The following is a 15,042-nucleotide window of genomic DNA, read 5'->3' as shown; positions in this document are numbered from 1 at the left end:
AAGAATATTAAAATATCAAAATTTGATATTTTGATCACATACAATTGGGAAATTTATTACTTGGAAATAATATAGTTGGCATAGTCGTATAAGTTAGTTGGGGAATGATTTGGCAAACAATATAACCCATATAATGCAGATTGGAAATAATATAATATACACAAAATAAAATATTAAAAATAATATACTGCATTGGAAATGATATACAGAATTGAGAAATAATGTTTGGAGATAAATAATATGCAGGTGAAATAAATATTCTGCCTTTCAACGAGTCTAATCAATTAATATCAAAATATTTAATAAACAGTAAACAAAAATTATAACCAAATTAAACCCTAAATTTAGCAAAATTAAATTGAATGGCTTAAACCTAATAAATAACTACCAAATTTAAAGCTAAATCAATTTGATGAGTTAAAACACAAATTCAATTGACTTAAACCTAACAAAATTAAAACATAAATGAAAGTTGCAAAAATATTTATTTAAAAAAATTAAATAAAAATAAATGGCCAAAATATGGTATGTACGATATATATAGTGAGGGAGGGTCTCTTAATCATTTTTCATATTTTCTCGTTTTTCATTTTCTATTTCTTATTTCTTATTAAATAAGAACTAAAAACTAGAATATGTTTGATAATTATTGTATTTCTATTCAATTTTAAAAATAAATAAACTAAAATAAACCAAAATTAAAAGTTAAAAATCAAAGTAGTATTAAAACCGTAATGTAATGATGAGTTGAATTTAAGATTGTTGCTCTAAAAAATTAATATTATTTATAAAAATATAGGAAAATTATCATGAAAAGGAAAAAAAAGAAATTAAAAATATAGTAAAAAATTTAAATGAACAATTAAATTGATGAATTTTACTATATTTTATAAATAATTTTCAATATTTTATAGAAAATGTCTTACATTTTTACGCTACAAATCCAATAATATATTTTTGCTCCAATTAAAATAAAAACAAATAAAGATTTAATATAAAGTGAATTTCTTCTCTTTTCCCTTTTCCTTAAGAAAACTCAATTCCTTTTCCTTTTACAAATCTCCATTCCAAAATTCTCTCTATAAATGTTTAGAGAACCTAGCAATCATTAATCATCTCTCAACTTAAAAACATTTGTTAAATTATGAGTTTCGTTCGACAAGTTTGGTATCATAATCTTACCCAAGAATTGACCATTCTCAACGATCGACTTTTCAAGTTTCCAATGATCGCGATGGACACTGAGTTTCCCGACTTTCTCCGATCAACTTCGAGAGGTGCTCCCGAGGAACATCTCTACCAAGATTTGAAGTTCAATCTAAACCATTTAAAAATTCTTCAACTGGGTCTCACTTTGATGGATGAGAACGAGCATGTTGGGTTGTCTTGGGTGTTTACCTTTTCTGATTTTGATGAACAAACAGACTTCTCTAGTCCTACGTCAATCCAATATTTGAAAAACAAGAAACAGAGGAAAGACGGAATTCCATCAGCTGAATTCCGACATGCATTTTTGCCGATCTTTTTTAGCAATCAAATAACTAAATGGATCACATTTCATGGCATTCACGATGTTGCTTATTTGTTGAAGCTAATGATGATTAGAACCATGCCGGATTCCATGGTGGAATTCGCCATCATAGCTCAATGTCACCTTGGTACAGTCAACGACCTAAAACACATTATTCGCAATTGTGAACACTTAATGAACGGTGAACTTGGACTTAAGAGACTTGTCGAGTTACTCAATGTGAACGACACTATTTTCAACGGTGGTTCTGATAGTTTGTTGATAGCTTTGGCGTATGCAAAGATGAAGAAGACGCTCAAGTTTTCGCCAAAGATTACTGATGGGTTTTTATATGGTTTTCATTACAGAATTCAAGGATATAGAACCTTTTGCTATCCAATAACATATTACCCAAACTCATTATCTTTCCAAAATTTTCAACAATCTAACAACCACAGGATCATATTACCCAAACTCATTGTCTTTCCATAATCCCAAGTTACATTGCTACTTCTCAACAACCCCTGATGAATAAAATGGTGAACTTCAATATACTAATGGATGAACTGGATTGATAACAGTAATTAGTGCACAAGTCGGTCACTAAAAAGGACTGCCTCATTAGCTTTGGATGTAAACAATAGTGTGTTAGGATCTTAAGATTTTGTGATTATTAGGTAGGAATTTCGATTGGTTTAATTTGGAAGAGTGCAAAAACTCTTGAAAATCTATTGATAGATAATGTTATATTTGATTATTATTCTTCATTCTTATGCTCTTTTAGTATTCTCTTTTTTTAGCTATATTTTAATCTTTAAACTCTATTCCTTTATTATTTTTCTACTTTTTATTTTCATCTCATCAAGTGACTCAATATAATTGTGTTAAAAGAGTAGTTATTTTATAAGTTAAGATCTTAATAATATATACAAAGTTTTGATATAATTTCAATATTTATTACGGCAAAAATCAATTTACATTCTTGAATTTTAAGAGTTGTATTGGCGTGAAAAATAATCGAGCTACACTTGTTAAAAAACAACCCTAGCACGTACATAATTATAAGAGGCGGACATTAGAAGAAGAAACTATAAATAACTTGATTTGACAACTTGAAAGAGGAATATGTAATAAGGAATCTCCAAAAATAAAATAGCATTGGTTTTATTTTTTATGATTAGTTGAACAGCACACTCAATGTATTAACTTAGGTATCAAAATAGGATAAACTCGACATCACATTATTGCAAGAATCTCTTAGGTAGGTCAATTTGAAACAATTAAAACCAAAGATCCGAACACAAAAAAATACATATAATATCATCCACCGAGATCTAAACACCAAACAACAAATTCCTATCTCTTAAGGAAAAAAAATTAGATGAAGAAATATATAATGTAATGAATGATAATAACAATATAGTTTTAATAAGGAAAAGATTGCACGTGTGAAGTATAAGCGGGAAATGTTTTTATTGTTATCATTTATATAAAGCTTTATAATTTTAATGGCTTTGATTTAGGTTTATAACGTTAACTTCTCTGCTTCCCCTCTCTCTCTTACTTCTTCTTCTGGCCGCGCCGAAATTTCTCTCTGATCACTCTCTCCCGCGCTCCAATCTCTCTCTTCTTTTCCTTCTCTTTCCTTTCGTTGTTCCTCCATACCTTTTTTTCTTTCAGCTGGGTCGGCTGCATTTTTCTCTCTCTTAGTCTCCTCTGACCCTTCTTTGTAATTCCCTCTTTTCTTTGTGCTGCATGTCATTGCTGATTTTGGAAATTGAAGTTCGTGTCTGCTTCATCTGGGTGTTTTTGGGTAATGTTCTTTATACTGATTTTGGGTTTTTCTTAATTTTGGTTTTCTTCTTCTGTACTTTGAATTCTGGGTTCTTCTTCTTCCTTTTTTTTTTTTTAAAAAAAAATTCTTGTGTGAACTTTGAAGGTATTCATTTGATATTGGATTTTTATATTGAAATGGAATTAAGAAGAAGGAAAAGTGCAGCTCTTTCCATATTGGTAGTGAAAGAATTGGTGGTCAGGGAGAATTACTGGGTTAGAATGTTTTAATGGGCTCTATTGTTGGTAGTTTTGTTTAGATGCGGGAAGTTGCTACATTTACTTGGCTGCTAGGCGTGAGTAATTTCTAGCTTGATTTATGAAGAGGTGGAACAATTTTCATTAGTTTTGTTGTTTGATTCCACTAAAAAAATTACCACCACTTCCTTCTCATTTTGAAGGGTTGGTAGATGAGATGACTTGAGAAGGATTGAATTATTGGAGATAAGGTATGCTGAGATTGTGGGATTTATTTGTGGAGTAAGATTTCGACTATTTGATATGAAATGGAGTGCCAATTTGAATCTTGAGTTTACAATTTGTACTGTGAAGTCTAATTAGATTTGATTTCATGATATATTAATACGCCTTTCTTTTGGATTGTGTGGCAGAATGTCTTGTGCCACCGTATAGCCATTACGGGATCAAATAAAAATGCTGCACGGATTAAGTTGGATATTTCGTTGATAAATTCAAATAGGAAGGGCAGGGGGAGGAGCTAGTCTGGGGAACCATTTCTTGGAATGGAAAGTCATAGCAAAGCTAATAGTCGGGAGGATCTAGAGGTTGACATAATTGAAGGTTCGAATAAAACTGATCCCAAATTTTGTGGGAAAGAAGACCCTGATGCAACTGAATATTCAAGCTCATTCGGGGAGACTTCTGATGCGGATAATTGTTCAGGATTCAGCGAAGGAGAAGTAGAAACTCAATTTTTTGGAGACATCGGCTTGCCACCCACATTTGGTTCCTTTAGCAGCACGCTTCAAATAAGGTTCCTATTTTTCCAGGCTGCAAATATAATTCATCACATATATTTTGTTATAAGAAAAATCACATGAAAACTATAGGATTATGAGCTAACATGATAGACTTGCTTTCTACTTTTCTTAATGGTTTTGGTTGCCCTTGATTGGACTACTTAATGATATCAATAAATCATACATACCTAATCTTTGAAAGTGGAGATATACAATTCAAGACTTAGAAGCTGTCTTTCCTCATTTTTATTTCCCCAACAAAAGATTAAGGGAAATGTGATTCCTAATCCTAGTGATTCTTGGGAGTTGAATATTCTTGTCCTTGATTGGTTAAAGAAGTCTAGCCAACACTTGCAAACGAGAAATCTGTTAATCTTTGTAAAGGGGTCTTTCCACAAGTTGTAAAGTGTTGCAATCTTTGTAAGATAGATGGGGAAAATAGTTGGCATTTTTTGTGCTTTGTCATTTAACAAAAAGATTCTGGACTCGAATGTTTAATGAGTTGAAGTTCTCTGGTATTGGTACAATAATCGGACTGGTTAACTCAACTTCTTTTCTAGCTCCTCCAACTTGAAAAACTTGCACAATGTGGGTGATAAGAGTAGAAAGTATCTAGGGTTAATTTAGAAATAAAAAATTCCAGAAGTTTTAGGGAACAAATTTTGAATTTATCTCATTTTTATGTTTTTACTTGGTGCTCCCTTTATACACACGTAGTTACAATTCATTTGTAAAACCAGCTACAATTTTTTTATACATTGACCTTTCATATATATATATATATATTTATATATTAGTAATTAATGCAATTTTGTTTCTTATAGAGAAACAAAAAGTAAAAAAGTGTCTCACATGTAGTTAATACTATCTGAAGTGGTTTTCCTTGTAATTCTTCTATGGCAGAAAAGGGTCCTTTCATTTTCGGGTATGGTTATTCTTTTTCACTAAATGAATGAAAAACGCCATTTGTTCAGAAAAACAAAAAAGTTCACACATGTAATGGTAACAATAGAAAATCTTGCAATCTCATCTTTTTGGTATCATGAAGATGAGGAATAACATCAAGGATCTAGATCATTGTTGTTTTGTTCCCAAATCAGGATGCAGAGCTATAGGACGGGTACTTTATCAGCTTTATGTTTATACTTTAGGCACTTGAATGGTTCAACTGGCTCTGCTCTTTTGTAGGAAGAGGAAGTTAACAGCTCACTGGCAAAACTTCATCCGCCCTCTAATGTGGCGCTGCAAGTGGACAGAATTGAGAATTAAAGAAATTGAGTCACAGGCATTGAAATATTCCAGAGCACTTGCAGTATATGAACAAGAAAAAGTTCCTGCCCATGATCCAACAATGGAAGATTTTTTTTCAAAAACATTTCCATTTTCTAGCCAATATTACAGAAGAAAGGCAATGAAACGAAGAAAACGGAAGAAAATTGAAGATGCAATTGATATATCATCCTATATGTCACATCATAACCTTTTCTCATACTTTGGTACCAGCTTTAACCTCGTAGCTATAACTTCTTGTTTCTTCGCTTCTCCCTCTAAATGCAACTGTATCATTTGGTAACTTTTGTTTTTTATGTAGAAAATAAGAGATCTGAACTAGATGGTACTTCTGTAGCTGATGAATTTGCAAATCCAGGTAAAATATTTCTGCTGTGTCCCACATATTTTCTACGTGGCATGAAGTTTTTTTTTTCTGTGGTGATGATAGCTGATGGGAAGGCTGGATATTTGGAGTAGTATATTGAATGAAGGAAATTTTCAACTATTTTAAACGTTGGGCAAAAAAAGCTTTATTTCACTTTCATGCATTTATTCTCTTGGAGTTTTTAGTGCATTTAACTGAAGTATCCCTTTCTCTACCATATCATCAACCAAAAGATTTTTTCCTAATTGAATGTCTTATTATATTTTAATCTCTAATTTAACGTGGTACATCCTATTTCAAAAGATATAAGCACTTTACTCGGGCTTCTCTCCTTTTTTTTTTTTTTTTTTGTCTCTCACCTGCAACAATTAGGACATATATCATACCTTCTCTTTGCTGAAACACGCATAAATATGAAATCAGCCTCTACATGTTTCAGAAAAACTTGAGAATCCTTTTTTCTTTTGTTGTTCTTGTGAGTGTGCGAGGGTTGGTGGGGGAGGGTTAGCATTTGCATAAACATTATTCCATTGCATATATCTTGGTTGTGCAAGGCCATTGTTGTCCTTGATTTATATTTAATATACAAACTGTCTTCTTATTCATTCCAATGCTTCTTTCTTAGTTTCATTACCTTAATCCCTTCAATTTCATATTTAAGAATTAAAAATTTTAAAGTTGGCTTTCTGTTGTTATTGGGTCAGTGAAAGTGGAGAAAAATGCTGATTCTGATGACAAGTTTGGGATTAATAACGACTCCATTCTTGAGTCCAGAGACACCGATAACTCTCTGGAACAAGTACTCTGGAAAATTGAAGTGGTGCATTCTCGACTACACAAACTAAAGGGTCAAATGGATAAGGTGATGTCAAAAAATGCTGCAATATTTTCTTCCTCAGAGAATTTGAGCCTTCTTGCACCTTGTGAGGCACAGACCAGCTCTGCCCCTAGTCCTACATTTTCTGCTGGAAATGGAGAATTATCAGTCAGTGTTATGTGTGCATCGACTCAACGTATATCAGAATGTGATATTGGGGATCTAATGAAGCCTGAAAGTGCTATTTCAAGCTTTGGGGATGCAATATTAGTTCCTGATATTATTGAAAGTACAGTTGGGAATTTGACTGCTACTGATGTTTCACTTCCTCAACCCCAAATTGGGGACTCAACTGAGGCTGTAAGAATATGTCCAGCTTATTATATGTCTTATACACATCCTTTTCTTGTGACTGATAATGCTAGAGACAACTTTTGGTTTGAAGTTTGAACTCCCAAAAATAGGTTTGCTTTTTTCTTTTCAAGTTTCTATGTTTATAGACTATAAAACTAAAAAGGGCATTTAATTGCAAAGAAGTTAAATGATATACTTCATGTCTATGGAACGAAATTTACATCTTTGCACCACTGCCTTTCATGAGAATAGATATGTTTTTCTCTTAAGAAGCTATGATGTACATTTGGATTTTATGTATCATGGTCTGTTTTCATTTGATCTCTTTGATACGCACATACTGCATGACTATGAAATGAAAATTTCATCTTTTAATAGCTTTCATGAGAATAGATATGTTAAGCTCTAAAGAAGCTATATTGTACATTTAAATTTCTGTCTTAAGGGTCACTTTTGCTCTTCTTAATTAGCAAATAAGTAGATCCCTTCTTCTAACGTCAAAGCTGACCTTCGCAGATTGTTGATAATGTGCTGACACACAACGAGGTGGTTGAGGCAGAGAGAAACACGGATAGCAAGGTTGTTGCACAGCCAGTTGAAAAGCATCGTGAACCAGAAAAAGTCAGCCAAGGGGAAGGCACCAGCCTCAGCTCAAATCCAACAACACAACCTGATCCTATGGGAAAAGCTTTGGTCTCTGAGGAACAATCAGCTCTTAAGAAATGTTTAGCTTCAGATATCAACTTCCCCAGGAACAAGAGAAAACGAGGGGAAAGAAAAGCGGGACCAGGGAGTTGGAACAAGAAACATTCGAGCGAACCCGATAGTCAGTAAGTGATTTACCTTTGTCCATTAGAGTAACTGGAGCTGGTCAGGCGTAAAATCTCCACCTTGCCATTAGCTGTTGGTATAGGTACGTAATGACCAGTTTTCAGGTTTAGGTCTGACAGAGTAATTTACAAAATGGAGCATCTCTCTATTGTTGCTGCCTCAATGAGTTAGAGAGTGATCCTGAGTTTTACTTATGTAACTTTTCTGTATAATGTTTATTAGGAACCGATCTCTCTCTTAGTCTTAAGTTGGTTTAGATCTCAATAAAATAACTTTTGCCAACACTTTTTTACCTTGAATTACTGTTCTACTTGAATGAATCATGCTCTTAAGGATTTATCTGTCTAGAATTCATCTTTCAGCTAGAAGATACCTCAGTTTGACTGCAAAGGGACATTGAATTCACTATAAGCTGGTCGGTTCAAGACGTTCGAAGACCGCGTATTTGGAATTTTAAATATTAAAGAAGTAACAAGTTTCATTATTGATATCTTTGAATGTTACATTGCTTGAGCTAAAAAGACATTTTCTTTTGTTGGCAGATTTGCAAATATCTATAATCATTGTGTCTTACTCATCGCATCAACTTTTTTAGGTTGGTTGTAAATGTGATTCCTCACATAGAAATGCATCATGATGCCACCCTACTTTGGTAAGCCCTTGGCAGAAAGATATATCATGAATCTACTTATCATTTTGAGCCATTCTGATAAATATGACGAGGCTAGTATATGGTTAAGAACCGTAGAGGTCAGAGACACGAAACAGAATATCTTCAGCATTGTTAATATTTGAGCTCTTAGTTCAATTTTAAAATTAAGTTTTTATGAAATATTTTGTTTCAGTTTTGCTTAAGTTTTGAAAATGTAAATAAACTTAAAGACTTTAGATCAGTTTGGTAACCATTTTGTCTTTTTCTTAAGAAAAAAAGAAGTATATTTTCTTTTCATGTCTTATAATAATTTGCATCTTTTCTTAAATACAATGGTTAAATTTCAAGCTGAATTTTAAATACAAAAACAACTTTTTAAAAGTTATTTTTTTTTTTAATTTTCAAATTTTGATCTAATCTTTAAACCATTGGTAGAATGTAGATAACAAATTGAGAAAGTTGGAGGTAAGAGTAGTATTTATTCTAAGGGTTTAATTTTCATAAACCAAACCAAAACAAAATGGTTACTAAAGGGAGTCTTAATAATTAAATAGGTGTAGTTCGTGAAGCACCTACTCTTTTACATTGTTAAACTTAATCACATTTACTTCGGTGGAAATGCTATAAATTAAATGGTAATTTGAAAAGTAGGTTCCATGTGATTACACTTAGTATTAGTTACCTCTGTGTCTGTACACGTATTGTTATCGGGTCCATTTCCAAATATATAATAAAAAAGTGCTAATTGATTGAAGAGTAGATTATGATAAATCCAATTTTGTTTGGATGTGGGGCCTACTAGTCGTTACTGTTAGCGTTATCCTTACAGTTACAATATGATAATAATATATGAATCTGTAATTTTACGGCTATCATTACCATTAGGATAAACCGCAACAGTCGTAACAAATTCATAATTCTAAGTAAAATTTTGATAAGAAAAATAATTAAAGTACATTTGCAATTAAAGTTGATCACGATTGATCCATGAATGAATTCCCGTTACGATTACGCCACTGCATAAAATGTAGGCTTGGATTATTTCAATAAAAACATTATGGAGATGTTTTTCAACTTTTAGTTGGTTCATATCCAAAGTATTATTTCATAGTTATTGAAGGGTTAATTTATAGAAAATATAAATCAACTTTATATTTTGGCTTATTTTGTTTTCATTGGCTACCTCTTTCTTATGTGGTTAAAATTTTCCAATCTCCTATTTAGTATTTACTTAAAGTAGTATAGAATGATCACAAAGAAAATTACAGACAAGATATTTTTGTGTTGGTACTAAGTTTAAAATATTGTAACATCAGTGTTGATAGAAATATAAGTCTTAATTTTACCGAAATTTCAATGGAAAAGTCGATTTCGAGGAATCTTACAAAAATAAATTAATTTCATTATTTTCAAATATTTTCATTATATTTATATTAGTGGCATTTTTATGTTGATTCTATGTGTTTCGTAGATTTTTTTTATGAAATAATGAAAATATCGAATATTGATATCAAACTTATGAAAACGTGAAAATATCGACATATATCGCTGATAATTTAATACATGGTTGGTACGAAAAAATCCAATATACTAAGTTTGTGAAGAGTTGGTGTGTGATAAATGCTATAGTTGGCCTTGGAAAAGGAATTTTCCCTCTTTTATTAATTAGTTTTTATCGTGATTCCCACTAGTACTATTTCATTTAAGTTTGCTGTTCAAGTTCTAAACTTACTCGATCAACGATCTGATCTTTTAGTTTCTTTTCTTTTTTTTTTTCTCGGTTGGAGAATAGAAAGTTATGTTAATTTATCGCTAAATTTGATCAATCTCTTTTCTTTTAATTTCTTTTTTCAAATTTGATTTTTGTCATTTTAATTTTTGGTTCGAATCTCAAATTAAAAGGGATAGAAGAAAAAAATGAAACCCTTTTCCTCTCTCTCTCTCTCCATTTTTCAAAGATTTGAGTTTTGATTCTAACTTTGCATTGAATGAAAGATGGGTTTGATCAGATTTTGAATTTTTTGTTTAATGTTATTTTTCCAATTTTGCATGGTTGAATTTCTTATTATTTCCCTTTCTCTCTTTCTTTTTTTATTCATCTTTTGATGGATAATTTGCTCATTGCCTGAAAATTAGATTTGATCACATACTTTGAGATTTGGTTTTTTTTTTTTTAAAGTTTGGAATATGTTTCAAATAAATCATCTTAAAATAGAATGAAAATTGACAACTTAAATTAGTTTAAAATATAAATCACATTCTTATTAGTTTATAACACCTTTTTTAAATAATATATTTAAAGATTTAAAATTTTGATATTGAAGAAAATATGAAGATCTTAATTTAAAAGTGACTGAAAAATAGATAAATGGGAGATTTGATATATCATCGTGCTTGCTGCAATACTCGTCCAACAAGTAATAAAATAATTCGACGTTCTTTTTTATTTAGTTCTCATCTCTCTCTGTTTTTGTCATCCATTTTTTTGAATACTTTTTCTTTTCAGGTTTTCATTTCGTTTTCGAGCACAATCAGAAAGGTAGTATTTTGATCGATTCTGATGCAGTTCCAGCCAAGTTGGTTCTTTTATTTTAGGGACACTGTGAGAATTTTCAAACTATTTGCACACCAAACAGAGTCACACAACAATTTAAGAGAGAGTGTGATCTACGACTCAGTTGTCTCCTTTTCTTAACATGTATTTGTCTTGTAGGTTTTGTTTGTTATTCTAGTTTTATGGTAAGCCTCCGGAACGGTTCCGGTATTGTTTCAAATCCAATATTGTTTCCTTGCTATAGAATTTTTCGTTAGAGCATAGTCATATTAGCAACAAATACTCCTCTACATTATACATCCTAAAAACGTCCTAAATTCCAAATTATCTTCGTAAAGAGCTTTTAGCCATGGAGAGGAAAGTCATTTGAATAATATCACAAACTCTTCTATATTCAAACACAAACCAAACTTGAAAAAATTCACCTCTCCTATATTATAAAAACTTCCAACCTAGGGTTTGTATTTTTGCACACCAAATCTTTTTCTTCCTTTCAAAATAGACATTTTCAAGAACATGTTTCTTTAACCACAAATCCTTCAATGAAAAATGTTAAAGGTTTTGGATTTTATGTCATTTTGGACCATATCTTTTTTCTCAACTGATCAATCCAAAAGTAAGAATCCAAAGGTTTTTCAAAATTTTCTTTTATAAAAGAATTATATTTTGTTCCAAACTGATAATTGTTGGGGTGACAGCCATTAAAATTCCTTTTTTAAAAAAAAAAAAAAAAAAAGAAAATTATTTCTTGGATCCCTTGTCTTCACTTTTTGGCAGTCATTAAAGAAAAGTAAAAGTCAATAAAGAAGTCTCCCCCATGCATCCCTTTTCTTTCTTTTTCTTCCCCCTTCTTCCATGGGGATATTCTCATCTCTATGTTAGAGTTTATACAATCGAGAATTTCGTTTTACATTCGTGTGGAGCCACTAACGCATACTTAGACTAATTTCACGAGATAACTCGTCTACAATATTCGGATGTTAAGATCAAAATTTGCAGAAAATGAAGGCATTATCTCACTCTTTTTTTAAAAAAATTAAAAATACGTTTAGAATAAAGAATTTTATTGATGTTCTTTTCATAAAAAAAAAAAAAAAAAAAAAAAAAAAAAAAACTTCTTTACAGATCAATATATGGCTTTATTTTTATGTTTTTTTTAGAGATTGAGTGGAGTATAGTCTATCTCTATACATATATAATACCAAAATTTCATACATATATATAAATATAATAAACAACGATTACTTTGGACAATAAAATTTACTTTTAGTTAGGTCGAAAAACGGCTCTCATATTACCAATGATTGAAATAAGTATAGTTTAATTGTGTTAGCTAATAACTACAAAGTTTGAGGGTTTGAATTCTCAACTCTTCGTTATACTATAAAAAAGACGTATATTAGTAGAGATGCTCGACTTACCTAATTTCCTTTTTTCTTCTAATTTAACTAACATGAAATCGCAACTATCGAAAGCAATCAAATTTACTTTATAGCGATACTTTATCTTAACTTTAAAAAGAATATAAAACCTCTGCTATCTATGTTTTTCTCTATAAATTTTGAGAAATATATTCAACCACTTGTTTTTAATAAAAAGACAAATTGATAGTTTATTTCAAAATTTAGACTAATTTAAAAACTTTTAAATTACAATTAATTAAGTACCAAATTAATAATTTGGTACAATAATAGTATAAGAAAGAAGATAATTAATTGAACATCTAATCTTTAAAGACGAAAGTTTATACCGATTTAACTAAGCTTAAACTAACTAAGCACCAAATTAAAAATTTTTTCTTTTCTTGATATTAATGGGTGACCTAACTAAACATAGAGGTTTCACCTACCACAAATCTCCAAAAGTTCTATGCATGAAGAACTTTAATCCAACCACTAATTCTTAAATTTCATAATTAGATCAAACTAAGAACAGATAAAAAAGAACAAAAACAAAAAAGTGTTGGTTTATATATATTTAGAAAACATTAGAAATTACAAAGAGAATTTTTCCCATAGTTGTTAAGACAGAAAAATAAATAAACAAACCAAAAAAAAAAAACAAAAAAAGTTGATTATGTTAATTATGCACAAATAATTTTAAAAAATAAATTTAAAGATATAATAATAAATTAATTATTAATTCAAGATTTAATTTCATACAACTCAAAATAGTGTGCAAACCCTAAACCCTAAAAGATTTGTGAAATTAAAAAACTTACATTGAAATTTTCCTCTCTTTTTGTTTTTTTTTTTAAAGTTTCCTATTGATTTTTTTTTATTTAAGGAAATGGAAATCATTATTAAAAGGAAAAGAAAACACTTATTCTAAAATAGCTTTTGAAGCTATCTTTTCTTTTCTTTTTTTTTTTTTTTTTTTTTTCTCTCTGTCTCTTAGGACCCAAAAGCTCTCATTTTCAACAAAGTGAAGATTTATATTATCTTAATATTGCAATTATGTCATAATACATAATTAAATCATTCCTAAATTTTTGAAGAAGAAGAAAAAAGAATAAATTTTACAAGGAAAAAGAATTTGATTGAGTCTTTATAAGGTTTAAAGGAGTTCATCATCAAAGTTGTGGTTGGTTGGAGATTCCAAATTGAATGGTGTTTTTACTAAGTTACCCTCATAATCCCAATTATTTCCATTATTCCTTTTTTATTAAGCAATAAATAAATAACAATAGTGGGTCAAGAGGGAGCATTGCCTTTGCACAAAAGGTAATGAATTGCTATTTTTTCATGTCAAAATTGATATCCAACTTCCATTTAATCTCTTATTTTAGTTAATGGAACGAATTAAATGACACAACTCTTTTGATCTTTGGTTTAGTGTATCCCATTTGATTCTGGTCCATAATTATTACAATTTTGTATTTTTCTTTTCGATTTTTAAAAAATAAACTTCTTATTTTAAAAATAAAATACCGACCATTTTTTAAAAACTAAAAACACAAAATGAATAGGTTACTAAACGGACCCAAATAATTAAGTTTAATGTATTTTATGTCTTTTATAAATGAGATTTATTTATGACCAAAAAAAATTATTTCTCTTAATGTATTGTGTGTTTTAAAATATTTTATATAGGTCAATTGAAAAAAAAAAATCAAAGAATACCATTTTTTTTATATATTTTAGTTTCTATTTTTTTATAGTTCATGATTCATGTTTTTTTTACAATATTGTCGTTCATGATATAGAAAAATTAATGGTCAAAATAAGCATAGATTAATTGATTGTTACCGTATTTGTACTATCAACTTCAAAGTTAGAAGTTTAATTTCCTCGTACTCAATACCTTTGTAAAAAGATTAATGAAATAATATCAAATATTATTAAAAAGAAGAAAAGGGTAAAAGAGCCGATGTTTTTCCTTTTAAAGTAATAATCAACATATTCATGTATTATATATATAGTTTTAAATTTCTATCAATATGTACATATTTTCATTGATATTTCTATGTTTCCATGGTTTCGATATGGATATGAGGTGTGAATCAATATTTCCATCATATCATACCAAATCTATGAAACACAAAAATAAACATCAAAATGTTAAGATTACTTATTTGAAAATAATAAAATGTTTATTTATTAATTCAAACTTTGTTTAAAATTTATATACGTATATTAAATATCCATCAAAATTTTACAAATTTAAAACGGTGATATATCGATATCGATATTCTAAACATCGATTATAAACCAATAACACTTGACTTGAATAAATATAATATGGAATATATAATTTTATTCAATTAAAATTTAAAGTTCCCATGACTTAATTTACATTATCAATTAAGATTTTATTCTTAAATTCGTTCATACGCAAATTCTAATAATTATCCA

The 15,042-nt window shown here is 29.8% G+C and overlaps 2 protein-coding genes across 3 annotated transcripts; both read left to right on the top strand.

The window, feature by feature from the left end:
* The first annotated feature begins 1,234 nt into the window (after positions 1-1,234).
* Positions 1,235-2,002, top strand: LOC103494885 (putative CCR4-associated factor 1 homolog 8). The gene has a single exon (XM_008456265.3). It carries the CDS (start codon positions 1,235-1,237, stop codon positions 2,000-2,002), a length of 768 nt encoding a protein of 255 aa, XP_008454487.3.
* Positions 2,003-3,034: 1,032 nt separating this feature from the next.
* LOC103494594 (uncharacterized) lies at positions 3,035-8,264 on the top strand. 2 transcript variants are annotated; one of them, XM_051087360.1, is made up of 7 exons: positions 3,035-3,323; positions 3,745-3,792; positions 3,955-4,337; positions 5,512-5,819; positions 5,915-5,971; positions 6,685-7,157; positions 7,668-8,264. In XM_051087360.1, exons 3-7 carry the CDS (start codon positions 4,087-4,089, stop codon positions 7,983-7,985), a joined length of 1,407 nt encoding a protein of 468 aa, XP_050943317.1. In that variant the 5' UTR covers positions 3,035-3,323; positions 3,745-3,792; positions 3,955-4,086; the 3' UTR covers positions 7,986-8,264. The 2 variants fall into 2 exon arrangements, with proteins under 2 accessions (XP_050943317.1, XP_008454067.2); XM_008455845.3 differs by lacking the exon at positions 3,745-3,792.
* Positions 8,265-15,042: the final 6,778 nt, after the last annotated feature.

Source organism: Cucumis melo, chromosome 7, assembly GCF_025177605.1.
Source record: "Cucumis melo cultivar AY chromosome 7, USDA_Cmelo_AY_1.0, whole genome shotgun sequence".
NCBI lineage: Eukaryota > Viridiplantae > Streptophyta > Magnoliopsida > Cucurbitales > Cucurbitaceae > Cucumis > Cucumis melo.
The sequence above is the reverse complement of the archived record's forward strand: the minus strand, read 5'-3'. Positions and strand labels throughout refer to the sequence as shown.